Source organism: Elephas maximus, chromosome 6 (assembly GCF_024166365.1).
Source record: "Elephas maximus indicus isolate mEleMax1 chromosome 6, mEleMax1 primary haplotype, whole genome shotgun sequence".
Lineage (NCBI taxonomy): Eukaryota > Metazoa > Chordata > Mammalia > Proboscidea > Elephantidae > Elephas > Elephas maximus.
The window spans coordinates 99,023,060-99,048,754 of NC_064824.1; the positions used below are offsets into that span (position 1 = coordinate 99,023,060).

At 40.5% G+C, this 25,695-nt stretch overlaps 1 protein-coding gene across 2 annotated transcripts in view; it reads right to left on the minus strand.

Moving 5' to 3' along the window:
* KCTD18 (potassium channel tetramerization domain containing 18) overlaps window positions 1–20,992 on the minus strand; it is a 32,516-nt gene extending 11,524 nt beyond the window's left edge. The window contains exons 1-5 of one of the 2 annotated variants that reach the window (XM_049887777.1): window positions 20,902–20,992; window positions 17,133–17,356; window positions 14,662–14,873; window positions 11,863–12,056; window positions 10,527–10,621 (exon numbers count right to left, since the gene is read on the minus strand). In XM_049887777.1, the coding sequence (XP_049743734.1) occupies window positions 10,527–10,621; window positions 11,863–12,056; window positions 14,662–14,873; window positions 17,133–17,292 (661 nt within the window). In that variant the 5' untranslated portion in view covers window positions 17,293–17,356; window positions 20,902–20,992. Of the gene's footprint in view, window positions 1–10,526; window positions 10,622–11,862; window positions 12,057–14,661; window positions 14,874–17,132; window positions 17,357–20,901 lie in introns of those variants that run through there. The other variant, XM_049887778.1, reaches the window with a different exon arrangement.
* Between the last annotated feature and the right edge of the window lie 4,703 nt (window positions 20,993–25,695).

Here is a 25,695-nt window from a genome sequence, read left to right on the forward strand (position 1 = left end):
AAAGGAGAGTCAATAAGAATAAGCTCGGACTACTCAACAGAAACCATGCAGGCAAGAAGGCAATGGGATGAGTTATATAAAGCACTGAAGGAAAAAACTTGCCAGCCAAGAATCATATATCCAGTAAAACTGTCTCTCAAATATGAAGGTGAAATTAGGACATTTACAGATAAACAAGTTTGGGAATTTGTAAAAACCAAACCAAAACTACAAGAAACACCCAAGGGAGTTCTCCGGTTAGAAAATCAATAATATCAGATATCAACCCAAGACTAGAACACAGGATAGAGCAACCAGATGTCAACCAGGATAGGGAAATCACAACAATAAATCAAGATTAAAAAAAAAAAAAAAAAGCTCAAAACAGGAAAATAGTGATGTCATTATGTAAAAGAGACAACATTAAAGCAATAAAGAGGGACTAAGAAATGCAGTCATAGGTCTTTCATATGGAGAGGAAGAAGAGGCGATATGAATAAATAAAAGTTAGGTTTAAACTTAGAAAAATAGGGGTAAATATTAAGGTAACCACAAAGGAGACTAACAATCCTACTCATCAAAATAATATAGAAGAAAAAAATAGAGAGTCAGGAGAAACAAAATCGACAACAATGAATAAGAGGAAAAGACAATACATAAACTACTCAGCACAAAAAATGAAGTGGGAAAAAGAAACTGTCAACAACATACAACAGAAGACATTAAAATGACAGCAGTAAACTATAGAAAAAAAAAACTATACCTATCTCTAATTATGCTGAATGTAAATGGACTAAATACACCAATAAAGAGACAGACAGTGGCAGAATGGATTAAAAAACATGATCAGTCTATATGCTGCGTACAAGAGAAACACCTTAGATGTACATGTAGAGACAAAAACAAACTAAAACTCAAAGGATGGAAAAAATATATCAAGCAAACAACAATCAAAAAAGAGCAGGAGTGGCAATATTAATTTCTGACAAAACAGACTTAAGTTAAATCCATCATAAAGGATAAGGAAGGACACTATATAATGATTAAAGTGACAATATACCAAGAAGATATAACCATATTAATTATTTATGCACCCAATGACAGGGCTGCAAAATACATAAAACTCTATCAGCACTGAAAAGTGAGACAGACAGCTCCACAATAATAGTAGGAGACTTCAACACGCCACTTTCAGTGAAGGACAGGACATACAGAAAGAAGCTCAATAAAGACATGGAAGATATAAATCCCACAATCAACCAACTTGACCTCATATATATATACAGAACACTCCACCCAACAGCAGCCAAGTATACTTTCTTTTCTAGTACACATGGAACATCCTCTAGAATAGACCACATATTAGGTCATAAAGCAAGCCTACACAGAATCCAAAACATCAAAATATTACAAAGCATCTTCTCTGACCGTAAGGCCATAAAAGTGGAAAAAGCAGGGAAAAGAAATCAAACACCTGGAAACTGAACAATACCCTGCTCAAAAACGACTGGATTACAGAAGACATTAAGGATGGAATAAAGAAATTCATAGCATCCAATGAGAATGAAAACACTTCCTATCAGAACCTCTGGGACACAGCAAAAGCAGTGCGCAGAGGTCAATTTATATAAATAAATGTACACACACAAAAAGAAGAAAGGGCCAAAGTAAAAGAATTATCCCTACAACTTGAACAAATAGAAAGAGAGAAACAAAAGAAACCCTCAGGTGCCAGAAGAAAACAAATAATAAAAATTAGAGCAGAACTAAATGACTCTAACAAATTTGAAAACCTAGAAGAAATGGATGAATTCCTAGAAACACACTACCTACCTAAACTAACACAAACAGAGGTAGAACAACTAAATAGACCCATAACAAAAGAAGAGATTGAAAAGGTAATAAAGAAACTCCCAACAATAAAAGGCCCTGGCTCGGACCACTTCACTGCACAGTCCTACCAAACTTTCTGAGAAGACTTAACACCACTACTACTGAAGGTATTTCAGAGCATAGAAAAGGACAGAATACTCCCAAACTCATTCTATGAAGCCAGCATATCCCTGATACAAAAACCAGGTAAAGACATCACAAAAAAAGAAAACTACAGATCTATATCCCTCATGAACTTAGATGCAAAAATCCTCAACAAAATTCCAGCCAATAGAATTCAATAACATATCAAAAAAAATAATTTACCATGTCCAAGTGGGAGTCATACAAGGTATGCAGAGATGGTTCAACACTAGAAAAACAATTAATGTAAGCCATCATATAAATAAAAGACAAGAATCATATGAATTTATCAATTCCTGCAGAAAAGGCATTTGACAAAGTTCAACACCTATTCATGATAAAAACTCTCAGCAAAATCGGAATAGAAGGAAAATTCCTCAACATAATAAAGAGCATTTATACAAAGCCAATAGCCAACACCATCCTTAATGGAGAGAGCCTGAAAGCATTCCCCTTGAGATCAGGAACCAGACAAGGATGCCCTTTATCACCAGTCTCATTCAACATTGTGCTGGAGGTCCTAGCCAGAGCAATTAGGCAAGATAAAGAAATAAAGGGCATCCAGACTGGCAAGAAAGAAGTAAAAGTATATACATTTGCAAATGACAAGATCTTATACACAGAAAACCCTAAGAAATTCTCAAGAAAACTACTGAAACTAATAGAAGAGTTCAGCAGAGTATAGGGATGCAAGATAAACATACAAAAATCAGTTGGATTCCTCTACACCAACAAAAAGAACATCGAAGAGGAAATCACCAAATCAAAACCATTTACAGTAGCCCCCAAGAAGATAAAATACTTAGGAATAAATCTTACCAGAGATATAAAACATACAAAGAAAACTACAAAACACTTCTGCAAGAAACCAAGAGACCTACAAAACATACCTTGCTCATAGATAGGAAGACTTAACGTTGTAAAGATTTCTATTCTACCAAAAGCAATCTATAGATTTAATGCAATTCTGATCCAAATTCCAACGACATTTTTTGTTATTAACTTTTATTGAACTTCAAGTGAACGTTTACAAATCAAGTCAAACTGTCACATATAAGTTTATATACACCTTACTCCGTACTCCCACTTGCTCTCCCCCTAATGAGTCAGCCCTTCCAGTCTCTCCTTTCGTGACAATTTTGCCAGCTTCCAACTCTCTCTATCCTCCCATCCCCCCTCCAGACAGGAGATGCCAACACAGTCTCAAGTGTCCACCTGATATAATTAGCTCACTCTTCATCAGCATCTCTCTCCTACCCACTGTCCAGTCCCTTTCATGTCTGATGAGTTGTCTTCGGGAATGGTTCCTGTCCTGGGCCAACAGAAGGTTTGGGGACCATGACCACCGGGATCCCTCTAGTCTCAGTCAGACCATTAAGTATGGTCTTTTTGCCAATGACATTTTTTAATGAGATGGAAAAACAAATCACCGACTTCATATGGACGGGCAAGAGGCTCTGGATAAGTAAGGCATTACTGAAAAAGAAGAACAAAGTGGGAGGCCTCACTCTACCTGATTTTAGAACCTATTATACCGCCACAGTAGTCAAAACAGCCTGGTACTGGTACAACAACAGATACATACACCAATGGAAGAGAATTGAGAATCCAGACATAAATCCATTCACATATAAGCAGTTGATATTTGACAAAGACCCCAAAGCAGTTAAATGGGGAAAAGACAGTCTTTTTAAAATATGTTGCTGGCATAACTGGATATCCATCTGCAAAAAAAATGAAACAAGACCGATACCTCATTCCACGAACAAAAACGAGCTCAAAATGGATCAAAGACCTAAATATCAAGTCTAAAACGATAAAGATCACGGAAGAAAAAATAGGGACGACGTTAGGAGCCCTAATCCATGGCATAAACAGTATACAAAACATTACTAACAATGCAGAAGGAAAACTAGATAACAGGGAGCTTCTAAAAACCAAACACCTATGCTCATCCAAAGACTTCACCAAAAGAGTAAAAAGATTACCTGCAGACTGGGAAAAAGTTTTTAGCTATGACATTTCCAATCAGCATCTGATCTCTAACATCTACATGATACTGTAAAAACTCAACTGCAAAAAGACAAAAAACCCAATTAAAAAATGGTCAAAACATATGAACAGATACTTCACTAAAGAAGATATTCAGGTAGCCAACAGATACGTGAGGAAATGCTCACGATCATTAGCCATTAGAGAAATGCAAATCAAAACTACAATGAGATTCCATCTCACTCCAACAAAGCTGGCATTAATACAACAAACACAAAATAATAAAATTTGGAGGGGTTGTGGAGATATTGGAACACTTATACACTGCTGGTGGGAATGTGAAATGGTACAACCACTTTGGAAATCTATTTGGTACTGCCTTAAAAAGCTAGAAATAGAACTACCATACGATCCAGCAATCCCACTCCTTGGAATATATCCTACAGAAATAAGAGCCTTTACATGAACAGTTATATGCACACCCATGTTCATGGCAGCACTGTTTACAATAGTAAAAACATGGAAGCAACCAAAGTGCCCATCAATGGATGAATGGATAAATAAATTATGATGTATTCACACAATGGAATACTATGCATCGATAAAGAAGTGATGAATCTGTGAAACATTTCATAACATGGAGGAATCTGGAAGGCATTATGCTGAGTGAAATTAGTCAGTTGCAAAAGGACAAATATTGTACAAGACCGCTATTATAAGAACTCGAGAAATAGTTTAAACAGAGAAGAAAATATTCTTTGATTGGGGAGGGAGGGAGGTGGGAGAGCAGTATTCACTAAGTAGATAGTAGATAAGAACTACTTTAGGTGTCGGAAAAGACAACACACAATACAGGAGAGGTGAGCACAACTGGACTAAACCAAAAGCACAGAAGTTTCCTGAATAAACTGAATGTTTCGAAGGCCAGAATAGCAGGGGCAGGGGTTTGGGGATCATGGTTTCAGGGAACATCTTAGTCACTTGGCATAATAAAATCTAATAAGAAAACATTCTGCATCCCACTTTGGGGAGTGGCATCTGGGGTCTGAAACGCTAGCAAGCGGCCATCTAAGATGCATCAATGTGTCTCAACCCAGCTGGACCAAAGGAGAATGAAGAACACCAAGGATACAAGGTAATTACGAGCCCAAGAGACAGAAAGGGCCACATAAACCAGAGACTACATCATCCTGAGACCAGAAGAACTAAATGGTGCCTGGCTACAACCGATAACTGCCCTGATAGGGAACGCAAGAGAACCAACCCCTGAGGGAGCAGGAGAGCAGTGGGATGCAGACCCGAAATTCTCATAAAAAGACCAGACTTAATGGTCTGACTGAGACTGGAAGGACCCCAGAGGTCATGGTCCCCAGGCCTTCTGTTAGCCTAAGACAGGAACCATTCCCAAAGCCAACTCTTCAGACAGAGATTAGACTGGATTATAAGACAGATAATGATACTGGTGAGGAGTGGACTTCTTGGATCAAGTAGACACAAGACTATGTGGGTGGCTCGTCTGGAGGGGAGATAAGAAGCCAGAGGGGGACAGGAGCTGGCTGAATGGACATGGGAATACAGGGTAGAGAGGAGGAGTGTGCTGTCTCATTAGGGGGAGAGCAACTAGGAGTATATAGCAAGCTGTATATAAATTTTTGCATAAGAGACTGACTTGATTTTAAATTTTAACTTAAAGCACAATAAAAATTTTTAAAAAGAACATTTCAAGATCTATCCTAATGTACAATGCTGTCAGTGATAGGATAATATCTATACACCTACAAGGAAGACCAGTTAATGGACTCTCTTAGGCTGGGTTCTCTAGAGAAGCAGAACCAGTAAAGCATAGAGAGAGAGAGATCTATATCAAGGAAATGGCTCATGTGGTTTTCAGAGGTTTTAACGTCCCAAGTCCATGGGGCAAAAAAGAGGCTTCTCCTGATTCACATAGCTGCAGGGGCTGGCAAACCCAAGATCGGCAGGCCGGAAAGCAGGGCTGTTTTAGGCTTCTTTTGATTCATATAACTGCAGTGTCTGGTGAACCCAACACTGGCAGGGCAGAGAGCAGGGCTTTTCCAGGCTTTGAAGATCGATGAATCTCAAGATTGGCAGACAAGACCAGAGGTAAGCTGTTTGCTCAAGTTCCAGGAACTGGACGTCAGACAAATAGGAGCCAGCTGCAGGATCCAGAACAAACAAAAGCCCCAGCAAGGAGAGCAGGCAAGGCTAGGCGGCAGAGGGCAAAATTTTGCTTGCATGTGATAGTAATGATATTGTTCGATAATTTCATTCAGTTGGATCACCTTTCTTGGGACTAGGCATAAATATCGATCTCTTCCAATCGGTTTGCCAGGGAGCTGTCTTCCAAATTTCTTGGCATAGACAAGTGAGCACTTCCAGTGCTGACCCATCTGTTGAAACATCTCAATTGGTATTCTGTCAATTCCCGGAGCCTTGCTTTTTGCCAACGCCTTCAGTGCAGTTTGGACTTCCTCCCTTAGTACCATCAGTTCCTGATCATATGTTACCTCCTGAAATGGCTGAGTGTAGATCAATTCTTTTTAGTACGGTGACTCTGTGTATTTCTTCCATCTTCTTTTGATGCTTCCTGCGTTGTGTAATACTTTCCCTGTGGAACCCTTCAGTACTGCAACTCAAGGCTTGAATTTTTCCTTCGGTTCTTTCAGCTTGAGAAATGCCAAGTGTGTTCTTCCCCTTTGGTTTTCTATCTCCAGGTCTTTGTACATGTCATCACAATACTTTGTCTTTTCGAGCAGCCCTTTGAAATCTTCTGTTCAGCTCTTTGACTTCATCATTTCTTCTTTTTGCTACCTGACATTCAAGAGCAAGTTTCAGAGTCTTTTCTGACATCCATTTAGGTCTTTTCTTTCTCTCCTGTCTTTTTAATGATCTCTTGCTTTCTTCATGTATGATGTCCTTGATGTCCTTCCACAACCCCTCTCATCTTAGGTCATAAGTGTTCAATACGTCAAATCTATTCTTCAGATGGTCTCTAAATTCAGATTGGAATATACTCAAGGTTGTACTTTGGCTCTCTTAGACTTGTTCTAATTTTCTTCAGTTTCAACTCGAACTTACATATGAGTAATTGATGGTCTGATCCAATGTCGGCCCCTGGCCTTGTTCTGATGATATTCAGCTTTTCCATCATTTCTTTTCATGATGTAGTCGATTTGATTCCTGTGTATCCCATCTGGCAAGGTCCATGTGTATAGTCACCGTTTATGTTGGTGAAAAAAGCTATCTGCAGTGAAGAAGTCGTTGCTCTTGCAAAATTCAATCATGTGATCTCTGGCATCGTTTCTATCATCGAGGCCATATTTTTCAGCTACAGGTCCTTCTTGTTTTCAGCTTTCACATTCCTATCACTAGTAATTATCAATGTATCCTGATTGCATGTTCGATCAATTTCAGACTGCAGAAGTTAACAAAAATCTTCAATTTCTTCATCTTTGGCCTTAGTGGTTGGCGCGTAAATTTCAGTAATAGTGGTATTAACTCATCTGCCTTGAAGGCATATGGATACTATCCTATCACTGACAGCACGGTACTTCAGGATACCAGGATATATTTTGAAATGTTCTTTTTGACAATGAACGCAACGCCATTCCTCTTCAAGTTGTCATTCCTGGCATAGTAGACCATATGATTGTCTGATTCAGAATGACCAATACCAGTCAATTTCAGCTCACTAATGCCTAGGACATCAATGTTTACGCGTTCCATTTCATTTTTGACCATTTCCAATTTTCCTAGATTCACACTTCATACATTCCAGGTTCCAATTATTAATGGATGTTTACAGCTGCTTCTTCTCATTTTGAGTCATGCCACATCAGCGAACGCAGGTCCCAAAAGCTTGACTCCATCCATGTCATTAAGGTGGACTCTACTTGGAGGAGGCTGCTCTTCCCAGTCATATTCTGAGTGCCTTCCAACCTGAGGGGCTCATCTTCCGGCACTATATCAGAGAGTGTTCCACTGCTATTCGTAAGGATTTCACTGGCTAATTCTTTTCAGAAGTAGACTGCCAGGTCCTTCTTCCTAGTCTGTCTTAGTCTAGAAGCTCAGCTGAAACCTGTCCACCATGGGTGACACTGCTGGTATTTGAATACTGGTGGTATAGCTTCCAGCATCACAGCAACACACAAGCCCCCACAGTATGACAAACTGACAGACACATGGGGGTTAAAAGTTCTAGATAGTTTAAATATTATGTAATCAAATTTATCAATCTGAATCAACTCGAGGGTAGTGAGTTTTTTGTTTGGTCATTTATTTTGGGCTTTATAATTTCTTTCCCTATAAAGAAATCAATTATTTGCATAAATTTCCTTTCAGCTTCTTAGCTCCTTTTTTCATCCATAAATCCACATGGAATTATTTTGATAAATGGTGTGAAGTTAACATTCTGTTTTTCCTGCCATGTAGTCAGCATATTTCTCAATTACTTATTAAACGTCCTACCCCCTTTACACTGATATTTAATACTTTACTACATGATATTTTTATTCTTATAATTTTATTTGGGCCTACTCTTGATCTCTGTATCCATTATTGTACCAGTAATACATGGTTTTTATTATTATAGACATATAGGATGTTTTACTATCAAATAGAGCTAGACTCATGCCTCTAATTATTTCTATTTCCCAAAATGTTCTTGGCCTTTTTATCTGTTTATTCTTCCAGAGGAATTTTAGAATCGTTTCCTCAAGATCCTCAAAGAGTTCCATTGAGATTTGATAGGGACTATGTAGGAAATCGATAATTTAATCTGAGAAGAACTGACATCTTTATAATATTCAGATTCCCTACTAAGGACCATAATATGTCTCACCATTGTCTTCATGCTTCTTTCTTACAGATAGAAAGAGGGACGGATGCATGCATGGAAGGGAGGATGGATAGATGAACAGATACGTACATTTTGCAGTTTTCTTAAAAAAGACCCAAACATTTCTTAGTAGGGCAGTCCTAGTTATTTTGTTATTTTTTTTGTTTGTTATCATGAAATGGGATTTTCACCTATAATTTCTAACTGATTTACCATATGTAGGCTACTGATCTTTGTATACTTATAGTGTACCCAGCTAGTCTGCTAAACTCATCATTTAAAATATTTTTAGTTGATCCTTCTTGGATTTTCTAAAAAGACATATTGTCCTCAAATAACAATGACTCTGTCTTCTCCCTTCCAATAGTTCTTTCTCTTACTTCTGTTTCTTGTCTTGTGGCTTTCCACAGACCTGCCAGAACCTTGTTAAATAACAATGATGCTCCATTACATGCTTTCTAAAAAGTTAAAAATCAGTTGCATGTTTTGTAAGCCAGCGATCCCAGCTCTCTCCTTCAGCTTCCTAATCAGTGGAGGAAGAAGCCAAGCCTGAGCCCTCCCAAGGGCTCCTGGGCATCCTGCCATCTAGAGGCACAAAAAAGAGACACAGAACACCATGAGGTTTTTTCTAATTAAATCTGAAATAATAAACTTAAAGAGATTAACACTTCTTTCATTATTATACTTCTTCCTGCCTGCTTGAGGGCTATGATAAGAAAGGAAAAAGGAGGAAAAGTCAGGGGAGCAAAGTTGAGGAAAGGAAGAAGAGCTGGTGCTAGCACCCCACCTGCAGGAGGACGAGCTGATGTGGAGTTTATAAAAGGCTCTTTCCTCTGAGCTCTTCTCTTCTCCTTTTATTCACTCTGATGTGACTTGCAATGTTTGTCTCTACAAGCTTTTAAAATCCTTTGAGAACTGGGATGTGTCTTATTTTTCTCTGGGCCCAATTTTAAGACTTATAGAGCTTTCCAACTAATAGACACTCCATACGAGCTTGTTAATTAAGAAAAAAAAAACTTAGGTGTAGAACACTTGCTCCTGTGATCCCTAAGCAAGTGACGATGCCTCTCTGAGACTCAATTTTCCCATCTATAAAATGGGATTGGTAAATAACTTACAGGATTGTTTTAGGAAAAAAAAAAAAAGAGAGAGAGATACTGAATGTAAACTATCACACTGGATATTAAAGGACATTATTATTATCAACCTCTGACAAAAACAGCTTGGAAAAAGATCAGTTTTCAACGTGGATATCTATTAGCTATTTTAATTGTTTTATAAAGGCTTTTTAGATGTCTTCCCCAGCATATTTTCATTTTCTCTCTCCTTTCTTGAGGATACATTTTATACTTAATTTAGAAGTATACTGCCTAGGACAATACTAGGTACGCACTAGGTGTTACGTTTAACTTAATTAAACTCTTGTTTAATTGAACTAAATAAATATAAATAACGGAAGCTTATTTTGGGTTGTTGAATTATAAACTATTAATATCTAGCAACTCATGGGGTTTATCGATTTGAAAGTAAAACTGCCTGAGTGTTACCACGAGGTCACAAATATCTTGACCCAAACACACAAAAAAATACTTTTTTCAAAAAAACAAATACAGTATTTGACCTTATTTGGTCTTATAAAGAAAAAGTCTACCTTTTCCCATAAAATAAAAAAACTGCATGGTACCTTTTCCTTCCCAGGCATCAAAGGCATCCATCATTTTCTTCAATTCTGCTACTGAATAATAGCTCCAGATGTACTGAACATTATTTCCCGCCTCTCTAGAAATATTGCAAAACAATAATGAAAATATACTACCTGGGTATGAGTTTGTGTGTGTGTGTATATATATACAGCTAATAGACACTCAATAAGTGCTTTTTAATTAAGAAAAAAATACACAGGCATTGGATAGTTGTTTTTCTGTGACCCTTAAGCATATATATATATATATATATATATAACCCAGTGCCATCAAGTTGATTCCAACTCATAGCGGCCCTATAGGACAGATTAGAACTGCCCCCATAGAGTTTCCAAAGAGATTCAAACTGCCGACCTTTTGGTTAGCGGCCAAATTCTTAACCACTACGCCATGAGGGTCTCCATATATATGTGTATGTATGTATACATATGTGTGTGTATATATATACACACACACGTGTATATATGTATATATGTATGTGTATATACACACACGCACACTCATACACAAACCTACATTTGATGTCTTTTTACGGTGGTAAAATATCTTAATTCCACAATGCAGACTGTGTGAAGAATCAACACATCTTGAAACTCAAGTTTTTTAAAAATCACCTAACTCTGGTAAAGTTAGAAAAGATTCAACTTTGACTAAAACTTTCCTAGCACTATGCCAGGAACTTATATACCTTATATAGAAGACTCCTTGCCTATAAAGAATTCAGAAACTAATTATGTATTTAATCATCTAAGAAGCAAGATTATACAGCCATACATTAGCCTTAATATGTGATCCAATCCAATCTCCCAGACAATTAAAAAAAAAATGTTAAGTGAATTGACCAGGGTAAATAAGATTACAGGAAAAACATTGAGAGACTGCCCCTTGAGAATTTAACATACAAAGTCAGAGAATTTGAAAGCTGGAAGGGACAGAGGAAGTCCTTCATCATTCATAGAAGATGAAGCTGGCCTGCTGACTTTTAGGCCAGTTCTTCTGTCCCTGGCCTGTGGTCTAAGAGAGACACCAGGCATGTGGCTTTTCTTTTCCTTCTTTCTTTTTAAAAGCCTCTCAGGGGATTCTGATGCACAAACCCAATTGATATCCACCATACCAGGCCATATAGATGGCCGTGAAACTGTTTAAATTAAAATCTCCTCATGAAGCAGGCCTGTCTTCCTAGCTACTGGGGCTCACTCTGTCTGCTGAGAGGTGGTGGTGGTCTTTTCTAGTCAAGTGCACATTCCATTCAGCAACACCTCTTGGACAAGACCAAGACTTTACTTAGTTCTTTTTCATATTTAAATGTGGACATACCTTTTAAAAATGCTTTTACTGTGAATTCTTCCTCCCAGCTGTTTATCAATAGCATCTGTTCCGTCAGTTTTTGTGGCATACACACCAATAATTCTGCTCTCACAGCTTGCACCAGATGTGTTAAGGTAGTGTAGAACCCAAACTGTTGGTTTATTGCAAACTAAGCCATACGAATCACAGAAATCTGTTAAAGCCTGGAGCAAAAAAATACATAAAATTTGATTTTAATTCTAAAGTGAAAAAGAATTTGCTCTATTACTTTCATGTAAAACTTCAATTTCAGTTGGTCGTAAGAGAAACAAAAAAATTATGAAATTCAGCCTACTATTTATGCCTTTAAAAGCTCAACATGCATTTGTTAGATTTATGGAGAGAAAAATCACAAAACCCTAACACCTTTTCATCTAGACTCCTTTTCCACATGGAAATCCCACTTTACTTCCTCCTCCTTTGGCCTCACTGCCAACATCATTTTTAATTTTATAATGTTTATTTAATAACTGAAAGTTAAACCTTTTTCCTTCCCCATATTTACTCTAAATTTTCCCATTTGACTCAGTCTTCCTTTCACCTTCTACTGACTAGCCCTGTGGTTGATGCCTATTTTTAACTCCACATTCTAATTATGGATTAACAAGATGAACTTGTTCTTTTACACTGAAAGATGGGAATATATGAACTCAGTATCAACTGTCTGAATTCCTTTGGCATTTATTCACCTATTCACTCATTCACTTGAACATTAAGTACCTACTTGGTTATGGTTATGGGTATATGCCAACTACACAGGGGACACATAAGGTCCTGGGGATATAGTGAGTAAGCCACAGAACCTCTGTGCCCCTAGAGCTTATAGCTTATAGCTAAAAAAGCTAAAGACAAACATTAAGTAAGCCATCACCACACAGTATAGTAAGTGCTCCCAGGTGTGACTAAACTACGAGGTGCTAATGGACACAGGAGAAGGGCTTCCCCCAGTGCAGTGGCACAGGCCTTCCCTGGGAGAAATGACATTGCCCTGTGAGGACAAGCACTTCTATTTCATTCACTGATGTATGCCCAGTGCCTGGTAAGCACCTGATACAAAGGAAGTGCTCAATATTTACTGACTCGGTGAATGAAAACAGGGTCTTAACACGTCTTACATTTTCATCATATATTGTGGTCTAACTCCTGCATAGGTTTTTTGTTTTATTTTGTTTTTTCTAAAACAGATTTATTGAGGTATAATTGGATTATAATAAACTGCACGTGATTAAAATGTGTACAATTTGATATGTGTTGATGTATATATTCACTCATGTAATCATCAATACAATCACCATAATTAACATATTCATCATCATCAACAGTTTTCCTGTTCCATTTTGTACACCCTCATTCAGCCCTTCCCCAGCTTCTTTGATACATACCCCCGCCACACCCGAGTGGCAGTCGATCTAATTTTTGTTGTTACATATTAGTTTCCATTTACTAGAATTTTATATAAAGGAAATCATATAGTATATGTTCTTTTTGTCCTCTTTGTGATTACTTTATTCTTCTTTCTCTTGTTTTCAAAGGTATAACACTTGCTTATTATTAATTTGGAATCTGTCTTCTTTTTTAATGTAATCATTTACAGCTATTAATTTCTCTATAAACAATCCTGAAGTTCCTGCATAGGTTTTTAACTTTATTTGCACAATTATATTATCAACTGTTCAAGGGCAAGGATCACATGTTGTATCTCTTTGTGTCCCATACAGTCCCTTGTACAGTGCTACGTACACAACAAATATTTGAAATAAATGTGTGTTAATGGACCAGAATGAATGCATGCTACATCCCTTTTTTAATACAAGCCAGGGATAAGAGGCTTAACGAGTTAGGACTTCAAGAGATGAATGCTAACCTGCCTCAGCCTTTCAGTCAGGCTTCCTCAGCTCCATTTTATAGACATGGCAAACCGTGCTGGAAAACTGTCGTTTAATAACTCAATTTATAAATAACTGCAGTAGCAGAACGCATATAAGCATACAATTTACTTAATGGGAACTTGAACCAAACCAACTTCCTCTTCATGCTGCACTCCTAGTACCCATACTGTCAGCTGGTTCTCCTATGACATCCAATTCAATGTAATTCAAACTGGATCAGATCAGTTTTCACTATTACCAATTATACGGGAAAAATATTTTTCTTAGATGCCCAAAGGTACGTATTAATAGCAAAATAAACACTTCTTTAAAAAGACAAATAAAGCTTTTCAAGTCATGTAAAGATCTGTGAAATGTGATTAAAATACACACATCTTTAAAAAAAGACTGACTGACCTCAAAGTGAAATACAGTAATCTATCAAATGTTTTAATGTAGTAACAAACTGTTACACGCAGTAAATCAGGTAAGAGATTTTATGCAATTATTTTATTCATCATGACCATTCTCCTAAAAAATGCCATTTTAGTAAACAAAATAATACCACTCTATCCTCACATTCTACAGTATTTCTCTTAATTTAAAAAGAACTTCAGGAGCAGAACAGTTGTATTTTTAAAAAGCCATCAAAAATGCTTAATTTTCAATAAGAAATAGAAACTCAGTAAACCTTCGAACATCAATGTAATACACTTTTACTAGAATGGAATTTTGGCCTAGAAAAACTGAGTAACTGTAATTAAGAAATGTGTCTACAAAAATTATAACAAGTAAGACTTTCCTGTTTGGTTTATGTGACAACACAGACTAGGCAAAACAATACACATTGCTTTATGCATAACTGATACATATATTTTAAAACTTAAGAAAATGCCAAGACCTTTTTAAGTTCTATATTTGACCTTAAAGAATATGTCTCCATTTCATTGGCCAAGTGGTCAGAGAGGCTGTATGGATAAGGGATGCCAAAGTAATCAGCTTCTTCCTGCAGGGCAGCGCGGGTTTGCTCATCGCTGGGAATCTGAACTTCTCCGTGAAGATAATCCAGAAGGTATTTAAATAGATGTCCATCACGGTCAATAACACAAGCCCCTAGAAAACATTCAGTTCAGAAATGGTTGCATATAAGCATTATGACTAACGATAAGATTTCAATAAGTCCAACAAAATCAGTCTGAGAACGTTGGGGATTAGAAAATTTTCCTTCTCGCAAGTGTTTTCCTTCTCACAGTGTTCATATAGGTTTAGTCATTCAAACTGAGCTAGACTTTTGATTCTTTACTGGAGCAGCAGATATGATGTACTAGAAATTCTCAACCTACAAATAGGTGATATTCTAAAATTTAACTTATGAATGGGCTGTTTGGGAATGTCAGCTGTATCTCTGTAACACTGTAAATCTGAATGCAGGCATATGTCACCAAGGTCTCCATGTTTGGTTGTGTGGGTGCGTTCTGCACAATGGTGCCAGGCCATGGGGGCGAGCAGAGCTCATCAAGCCATGCATCCTGCCATGAAGCTATATCTTCCTGAATGGAGGAGTGACTTTTTCTAATTGCACAGAGACTGTATGGGCTGGTGATAGCCCTTTGTATTCTTACCTACCATACAGAAAAACGCATTCTGGGGCTCATTTGGAACTTTAGATGCAATACTGTCCCCCCAAAAAAAACAAACCCATTGCTGTCAAGTCGATTCCAACCCACAGCGACCCTACAGGATAGAGTAGAACTGCCCCATACCATTTCCAAGGCTGTAAATCTTTATGAAAGAAGACTGCCACAGAGCAGCTGCTGGGTTCAAACCATCAACCTTTCGGTTAGCAGCCGAGTACTTGAGCACCACGCCACCAGGGCTCCTTATTGTGGCCACCACAAAAGCCAAGGAGACCTCAGACTGCTGGTAGAAATGGAAGCTTGCCTTAACCTCTGCCCAGCTGGGCCAAGAAAGGCGTATGCAATTCCTCACTAGAGAGGGCATGCGAGGTGCTCATCCCTGTCAGGGTCTGTGTGTTAGTGACACTACAAACCAGGTCTTCCTAGCTCCAGGCATGCCATGTGTTTGGAATTGTTAGGTTAGCCAATTTTGTTTGTACTGTTAGAACCTAATTTTTAAAAAAAGGATGCTGTGCTGGCATTGCTTTATGATAAAAGACTTTTCTTAGACAATTTAGCAAAACTAAAGCACATACTTCTGTACAGGGTTACTTAATAATTCCTTTCCTCCTTTGATCAGCTTAGAAAAGAAGGGATTAAAAAGGTGAAACAGTAGTATTGAGGGGCAGAGAAGAAAGCTCAATCCCTATTCACCATCTTTTCACAAGCAACTTTTCTGTCCAGTTGGACATCAAAGCTTGGGCACCAGTCAATGGTGATTTTTACATTCTTTGAACTACTCTTCGCCTGGCAAAGCAATCTCTTAAAATCCCAGTCTACTAACATTAGAGCAGCCCCTCATGCTTAAGACTCCTCAATCCTTTTCCTCTGACACAGAACTAAGAGTGGGGGTCTGTGAACCCGGAATTACTAAGATAGCACAAAAAAGCCTCACTTTTGTTGATGAAGTTTCTTTAGGACCAGTAGTACGCTCAGTAGTACTCAAAGGCCCTAGTCCTGTGTTTTAAGATTTCTTTCAGAAACACCAATTTGCAGTCTTCTGCCACCAGATGACTGAGGGTATCATTGCACTGATATAAACGTCAGCACACACAACAAAACTAGGTAGCTAGATTAGAAAGCAAGTTAACTCCCTAGTCTACACTGAAAATAACTGCCTTGTCAGCTATCAGGGTAGCTATCTCTGCGTAACTATTGCCGTCAAATCGCTTCCGACTCATAGTGATTCCATGGGACGGAGCAGAACTGCCCCATAAGGTTTCCAAGGCTGTAATCTTTAAGGAAGCAGACTGCCACATCTTATTCCTTCAGAGCAGCTGGTGGGTTCAAACTACTGACCCTTTGGTTAGTAGCCGAGCGCTTAACCACTGTGCCACCAGGGCTCTTTCGTTTCTCCATAGAAATACATTTTTAACTTGAAGAACACAAAGAGAAACCAATGTACTTGATCAGCCTCAATGCCTTTACCTATGGCGTTGCCAGAATGTAATGACTTTCAAAATATCATTAATCCCCATAATTAGGTCATGGTAGGCCTCCAGGGCAATCTCACTTCTTTGTCAACTTTCAGTAATAGCATCACAGGTTTTAGAAACTGGGATTTAATTTCTACGTGTACTTAATGAATCTCCAAACAGTCCTAGGGTTCTGGGTTCAGAAAATCAAAGGGAATTTAAATTAGAGTCTTTTTTTTAATGAATATTCATGATCATTCTTACAGACATTATACACTTACCTGATTCATCCGTTTTTAGAGAAAAACGACCACTGAACATGGACGCCAGCATTGAGTCCTTAAAGCGGCACAAGGACTCCCGCCTGGCTGTGTAAATACAGCCTCCTACATTCAGTCGAAGAATATCTAACACCTCCTCTTCTGCCTTGTGGCCTTCCATCGCTCCCACGACTCCCCCAGTAGCTTTCAGGAACGGCAAAACAATGGCAGTCCCGGGAATCCCCCTGTATGAAAACAAAAGACAATCACAACTGACATTTGAAACAATGCACTAAACAAATTATAAAATAAATATATCTTAATGTGATTTCAAATAAATTCCTCAGTACTGGCAATATTGAAGTGTTTTATACAAAATGAAAAGCTGGAGGCATGCTGAGCAGCTGGAAAACTGCAGCTCAGAGGATTTGTAAAAATAAACATTAGCAACCAAATCATAGCTAATGAAAGAATCGTTTAAAGAATTAAACAAGATGGTGCATGTGAAGATGGTCTGTCACATATTCAGCAAAGGCAGGGTAGCTTATGAGCTTTGGTATTCAAGTATCTTTTCAACTGTAAGAAGTCTGAGGGGACTGTCTAGACTGCAGGGGAGGTAAGCATGTAACCTGGAATCAGGCTGCCAGGCTCTACCACTTACTAGCTCTGGGACCTGGAGCAAATTATTTATCTTCTTGCACCTCCATTTCCACATCTACAAAATGGAGGCAGTAATGGCACCTACCCCAAAGGGCTGTCTGAGGAATAATTGATATATGAAAAGCATTCAGAACAGTGTCTGGCTCAGAGTAAGTACTCAGTAAATGATAAATATTATTTATCATGAAATAAAGTGTAAACTGAGGGGTGTCATGGATTGAATTGTGTCCCCCAAAAATATCAACTTGGCTGGGCCATGATTCTCAGTATTGTGTGACCATCCACCATTTTATGTGATTTTCCTATATGCTGTAAATCTTATCACTGTGATGTAATAAAATAGATTAGCAGCAATTATATTGATGAGATCTACAAGATTAGGTAGTGTCTTAAGCAATCTCTTTTGATACATAAAAGAGAGATGTAAGCAGAGAAACAGGGGTACCTCATACCACCAAGAAAGCAGCACTAGGAGCAGAGTGCATCCTTTGGACCTGAGGTTCCTGCGCTGAGATGCTCCCAGACCAAGTGAAGACTGATGCATCACAAGGACCTACTTTCAGAGCCGACAGAAAGAGAAAGCCTTACCCTGGAGCTGGCACCCTAAATTCGGACTACTAGCCTACTGGGCCGTGAGAGAATAAACTTCTCTTTGTTAAAGCCATCCACTTGTGGTATTTCTGTTACAGCAGCACTAGATGACTAAGACAAAGGGCTTGATATTGGTTCTGAAGATTTAAGAAAACAAAACAACAGACATGATTAACTTACTTATCTAGTGCTTGCTAATAAAAGAAACGCCACAAGTAGGTGGTTTTAACAAACAGAAATTTATTTACTCACAGTTCAGGAGGCTAGAAGTCCATATTCAGGGCACCAGCTCTAAGGGAAGGCTTTCTCTCTCTCTGTCAGAGGAGCTTCCCTCCGAGGGAAGGTTCTTGTCTTTTCAGGCTCTGTTTCCCAGTTCCTTGGAGATCTCCATGTGGCTTGGCGTCATTCTTTCCCTCATCTCTGCTTGCCTAACCTGCTCCTTTGATCTCATGTAAGAGATAGACTCAAGACACACCCTACACTAATCCTGCCTCATTAACATAACAGAAAACTCATTCCCAAATGGGATTAGGACCACAGGCATAGAGGTTAGGACTTATGTTATATGTACAACATATTTTTGGAGGACACAATTCAATCCATAACAAACGGTAATTGTAATTCTTAGTTAGGAAATTAAAACCAAACAAACCCGCCGCCCTCAATTCCAAGTAAGCACCCTATAGGACAGAGTACAACTGCCCCATAGAGTTTCCAAGGAGCGCCTGGTGGATTCAAACTGTCGACCTTTTGGTTAGCCGCCAAACTCTTAACCACTATGGCACCAGGGTTTCTGGGTTTCCATAGGAAGATATATTTATCAACTGAGATAAGAATTTTCTGTATACCAGTAGCCAGACTGGTCTAGAAGAATAAGAAAGAACATGTTTAAATCATCGAGCTTCTTCACTCTAAAATGGCTGAAGCTTTGGGGAAGTTTAAGGGTTTGATCTCTTAATCCATTCCGGAGAGAGATGACTGTGGGTGACTGGGACATGTCTATGGGACCTGAAACAACACTGTGATGAAAACGGTACCCCTGAAACTGAGATCTGCAGTATCTGCATATTTCACAGCAAGTTTAAAATGGCCACCAAGAGGCTCAGATACAGCTATGGTCTTTTCCTCTATAAGTAACATTCACTTTTGTCTCAGTGATCAAGTAAGATCCTTCCATAGATGGACTCCAATAAAACAGTACAGGGAGATTATCAGAGTCTAAGGATGAGCTTGTCTGTCGAACATGGTCAGCAGACAGAAAACATTATGGTTTGAGTTCCAGACCTCAAAAAGCCACTTGTCAATGTGACTTCTCACTCTGTCTAAAGTCCTAGGAGCAGCATCCCAATGATCCATGTGAGAGAACTTCTTCTGAGGAATGAGATGGGATGGTTCATTGTGCCCAGATACCAGCTCCCTGGAATTCTACCTGTTCTTCCAGAACCTGGGCAAACCTCCCTTCTTGCACACTTCCTCCGCTCCCCCACCCCATTTAGAATCCTTGCACAGTTCTCTAAACATACTTTGTCCCTGGATCTACATTTTATTCTACTTGTTTAATCCCTAGTCTTTGGGTCTATAAGCCCCAGAAAGGCTTGGCCTGTGTCACTCTTAGTAAATTTCCATTTTCTGAATGTTCACTATGTGCCAGCCACTGTAGGAGACACCTGACAGACTCTAATTCACACAAAAGCTCTATCAGATAGAAATTACTGTCCCCCCTGACAGATGAGACACCGGGGGAGGAAAAAACAGTGATGTGCACAGGGTCAATATTATAGCTGTCCTGCTAGTAAGTGGTGGAACAAGCCCAATCCAGATCACCAGGCCCAACCCAAGTTCTCCTGCTACACCTCCATGCTCTGCCTTCACCACTGCCTCGCCCCCATGACTCCACCAGGGCCCTTCACTCACTAAACATGTGACCATCTGAAGACTCGGAGGCAACAGGTACAGAGCAGCACTCTGAACCCAAGATTTAAGAACTACCCCTGCCCCGAAGTCAGTCTTTCCTAATGCAGAGGTCTAACAGTATTTCAAGGCAGGCCTCATCCTCAAATGCACCCACTTAAGCTCCCTGCTGTGTGGGGAGGCATGGTGTGCTCCGAAGCAGTTTCCCCAATGCGCGATTCTCTGAGCACCTGCATCAGAATCATCAGGGACAACTGCTGACAATGCAGACTCCCGGGCCACGGTAAGGGAGTCTGGTTCAGGACGTCTGAGGAGAGATCCGGGAATGTGCATTTTTAACCGGCCCCCGCCCCACTCTTTGAGAAACACTGCTGAAGGGATTCACACTCCTCCCCTAAAGCAAGTGGAAACCCGAGGTCCTGAAAAACCGAAAAGCCCCACCGGGGTGTCCCCGAGGCCCGGGTACTCCAAATCGGCCGAACCCGAGCCTGCAGCCCGGGAGGCCAAGGCTACCGCGCGGCCCAGGCTCTCTCCTTGGGGGCGTCCCGCCGCCACCCGAGCCCGCGGCCCACCCGGCAGCCCTCCCCTCTGCACGGGCGGGGCCCGGCGGGCAGCCTCCCCGACTGACCTGCAGCCGGCCCACCCCTCGGCGCGGCCGCCGGACGCCGCGGCCCCGACGCGGAAGTGAGCGCCTCCTCGGCTGCTCGGCAACTCGTGGAACAGAGCAGCCCCAGCGGCGCCCCCGTGCGGCCCGGCTCGGCGGCGGCGGCGGTGGGAGGGAGGGAGGCCCGGCCTGGCCTCGCCCCCAGGCTGCCGCGCCCCTGGGCTGGCCCCGCCCCCGTCGGCCGCCTGTGGGGCCTGCCGGGGGCGCGGGGGGGAGACACGAAGAGATGGGGTGTCTTTGTACCCCGGGGAAAAGGACGGACTCAGAAGAGGGGTACCCCTGAGGGATGGTCTTGTCCGTTCAGAGGCTGGCTTTGCAGAAGAAAAGAAAAGGGCCACAGAAGTTCCAATTGTCCAAGCAAGGTCAATTAATAAGTGGCAAGAGTTATGAGGAGTTAGATCTCCACTCTCCAGTTCAGAGCCCTTCCCTCAAACGGGGCTGCTCAACGCCAAGAGATACTAATATATTGCAATATTGATAAATCTGCTTGTACAGTGTTTATGATTTACAAAGCTTTTTCATATGGAACATTCTTGTTAAATTTAGTTTGTGGGACAACCCTATACCAAAGCAAAACCATTGCTGTGAAGTCAAATTCGAGTTGTGGCGACGCCATGTGTTATAGAGTAGAACTTCTCCATAGGATTTTCTTGGCTGAAAGGCGTCCCTTGGACGACTAAGGTGCACCTGACCCCAAGCCATGGTATTTTTTATTGCCTCATATGCATGCAAAAGATGGACAATGAATAAAGAAGACTGAAGAAGAATCGGTGCCTTTGAATTACTACGGTGTTGACGAAGAATGTTGACTATACCGGGGACTGCCAGAACAATGAACAAATGTGTCTTGAAAGAAGTACAGCCAGAATGCTCCTTAGGAGCAAGGATGGCAAGACTTTGTCTCACATACTTTGGACAAGTTATCAGGAAGGGTCAGTCCCTGGAGAAAGACATCGTGCTTGGTAGAGGGTCTACAAAAAAGAGGAACACCCTCAACAACATGGACTGACACAGTGGCTGCAACAATGGGCTCAAGTACAACGATTGTGAGGATAGCGCAGGACTGGGCAATGTTTTGTTCTGTTGTACCTAGGGTCACTATGAGTCAGAACCGACTCCACAACACCTAACAACAACAATCTTTATGGAAGCAGATGGCAAGGACTTTCTTCCACAGCACAACTGAATGGATTCAAACTGCCAGTTTTTAGGTTAGTAGTCGCGCTCCTTGGAAACTCTATGGGGCAGTTCTACTCTGTCCTATAGGGTCGCTATGAGTTGGAACAGGCTCAAAGGCACTGGGCTTGGGTTTGGTTTGGTTTTAGTCAAGCACAAACCGTTTGTACCACCCTGACAACCATTACAGCATGGAAAATGGAGAGACCGGAGCTAACACTTATTGAACACTTGCTGTACACGTGACACTGTGCAGAGTTGTATTTAATTTTCTCTTAACGATAACCCCAAAAGAGTTCTTTCAGTTGCCAGCTGCATCCTAACTTGTGCAACAGACAGTGCTAGGTATTTCAAGGTGAGTAAATACAGTCTTGGAGCCCTGGTGGCACAGTGGTTAAGAACTCAACTGCTAACCAAAAGGTTGGCAGTTTGAATCCACCAGCTGCTCCTTGGAAACCCTAGGGGGCAGCTCTACTCTGTCCTGTAGGATTGCTATGAGTCACAATCGACCCAATGGCAATAGGTTTGGTTTTTTGGTTTTTAAATACAGTCTTGTTTTCAAAGTACTTCCCCAGAGTCAATAATAATTGATTCCTGATTCCTCTGATTGGGTCTTAGAAGTAAATAAACCAATGAGAGTTAAGCCCAACTACCCCTTCAGATATTAATACCCTTAGGAGGGAGGAACAGTTTGTTCACCTGTAATTATTGAGCATTTTACTTGGATCCACAATCAATGCCAATGGAAGCAGCAGTCAAGAAATCAAATGACGCATTGCATTGGGCAAATCTGCTGCAAAAGACCTCTTTAAAGTGTTAAAAAGCAAAGATGTCCCTTTAAGGACTAAGGTGTGCCTGACCCAGCCGTGGTGTTTTCAGTCAGCTCATGTGAATGTGAAATCTGGACAATGAATAAGGAAGACAGAAGAAGAAATGACGCCCTTGAATTGTGGTGTTGGTGCAGAATATTGAATATACCATGGACTGCCAAAAGAAAGAACAAGTTTATCTTGAAAGAAGTACAGCCAGAATGCTCCTTAGAAGCAAGAATGGGAGACTTTGTCTCACATACTTTGGACGTTATCAGGAGGAATCAGTCCCTGGAGAAGAGCATCATGCTTGATAAAGTAGAGGGTCAACAAAAAAGAGGAAGACCCTCAGTGAGATAGATTGACACAGTGGCTGCAACAATGGACACAAGCATAACAACGATCATGAGGATGGCGCAGGACTGGGCAGTGTTTTGTTCTGTTATACATATAAGTTCACTGTGAGTCAGAACCAACACAACAGCACCTAACAACAACAGCTGTGGACCAGGCATTGGGAGTGAAGAACTGAGCAAGACAAACAGTGTCCCTGCCCTGTGGAGCTTTTATTCCATGTAAGTCGGAAAACTTTTTCTGTAAGGAAACTTATAGTAAATGTTTTAGGCTTTGTGTACAGATACTCAACTCTGCCGTTGCAGTATGAAAGCAGCCATAGACAATATATAAATGAGTTAGTGTGGCTGTGTTCCAACTTTATTTATAGTGACTGAAATTCAAATTTTACATAATTTTCACATGCCATGAAATATTCTTGTTTTGATTTTTTTTCCCCTAAACATTTACAAATGTAAAAAACATTCTTAGAACCCAAAAACAAATGGGGGCCTGTGGGCCATAGTTTGCCTACTTTCTAGTAGGAGAAACAGACACTAAGCAAAATAGTTACAGATAGTGGTAATTACTTGGGAGGAAACAGAATAATGTGATAGATGATAGCTTGGGTGGAAAAGACCTCATCAGTGAGGAGACATTTAAGCTGAAAGCTAAGGATGAAAATAAGCCCACCATTTGAAGAGATGAGGGAAGAGTATTTGAGGAAGAGGGGAGAGCAGGTGGAAAGGCCCAAAGGCAGTAAAGGATTTGGCTAGTTGTAAGAAGAGAAAGGACACTGGCGTGGCTGAAGCTTGGGGAGCATGGGGACAAGGGAGAAGGTAGTATCAGATGAGGTTGAAGAGAGAGGCAGGAGCCAGGTGTTAAAGCACCTCGTGGCAGTGGTAGGAGTTTACGTTTTACTCTAAGCGTAATGGGAAACCATTGAAAGGCTTTAAGCAGGGAAGTGACACGATTGATTTACTACTAAAAAAAAAAAAAAAAAAATCCCTCTGGGCCCTGTGATGAGAATGGATTGGGGAGGCATAAAATGGAAGCAGCCAGTTGTTGCAACCATCCAGGGGAGAAATGGCAGTAGCTCCTACTAGAGTGTTGTTGGGATAGAGAGAATGGACGATGCAAGAGATTTATTTAGGACATAGAAATGGCGTGAAATTTGCTGTGAGATCAACTAGGATGTGTTAGTTTTCATCCTCTGAGAAGCAGACAGCAAGATGAAATTAGATGTACAAGAGATTTCTGACTTCTGCACTAGAATGTTATCAGGAGGGATCAGTCCCCGGAGAAGAACATCATGCCTGATAAAGTAGAGGGTCAGCAGAAAAGAGAAAGACCCTCAATGAGCTGGATTGCCACAGTGGCTGCAATGATGGGCTCAAGCATGATTGCAAGCATGGCACAGGACAGGGCAGTGTTTCATTCTGTAGTACGTAGGGTCACTATGAGTTGGAACCAACTCGACAGCACCTAACAACAGCAGGCACTAGAATGTAAGCACCATGGGGCAGGGACGTTGGAGGAAACATTTGTAAGGAATAAATAGGGAGAGATCAGAAGGGGACTGGGAGAGCCATCAGACTGGATGCAGGTTCACCTCCTATGGAGGACAGAACAGGAAAGAAATTTGGGTAGAAAAAGTCTTAGATATGATGCAGTTCTAAGAAAGTTTCGGCAAAGCCAGTGGGAGTCTTCAAGGCAAAGTCCCACATCAGAGAAGCCTTAGATCTGCCAGGAGTGGGCCTGCCTTATATCCCTGCCATGTTCATCACTAGTTGGGAGCTGTCAGTGGGAAGCCTAGCCTGGAATATGGTGGTGGATATTAGAGCACAGCATTTGGGGCCGTTATGCTGCCTGCAGTTTGGAGATCTGACAGGTGCGTTTTCATGGCTGCCACATATGGTAAGAGAAAGGGAAAAATATGCAGGATTGCCTCTAAATTGTTGGCTTGAACAACTGGATGATGGTGCCATTTACTGAGATGATGAACTATGGGGGAAAAACAGGGTTGAGGGAAGAGATCAAAAGCTATAATTTGAACTATTAAAATTGAAATGTTTACCAGATATCCAAGTAAAGAGATCAGATAACAATTGAATAAGTCTGGAGCTCAGGAGGGAAGCTCTGTGCTAAGGGTGTAAATTTGGAAAGCATCAGCATTTAAAGCCATAGGACCAGATGAAATTGCCTACAGAAAGGGCAGATAAAAGAGAAGAGACGGGATGGAGCACTGAGGCACTCCAACACTTAGAGGTCAGGTCATGGAAGCCAGCAAAAGAAGCTGAGAAGAAAGAGCCAGGGTAAGGAGGGAAACCAGGAGAGTATGGAGTTACAGGAACCAAGCAAGAGAGGAAAGTATCACTTATGTCAAATGATGCTGAGAGATCCAAGATCCGTTAGAGTTGGTAATGTGGAGGTTCTTGAT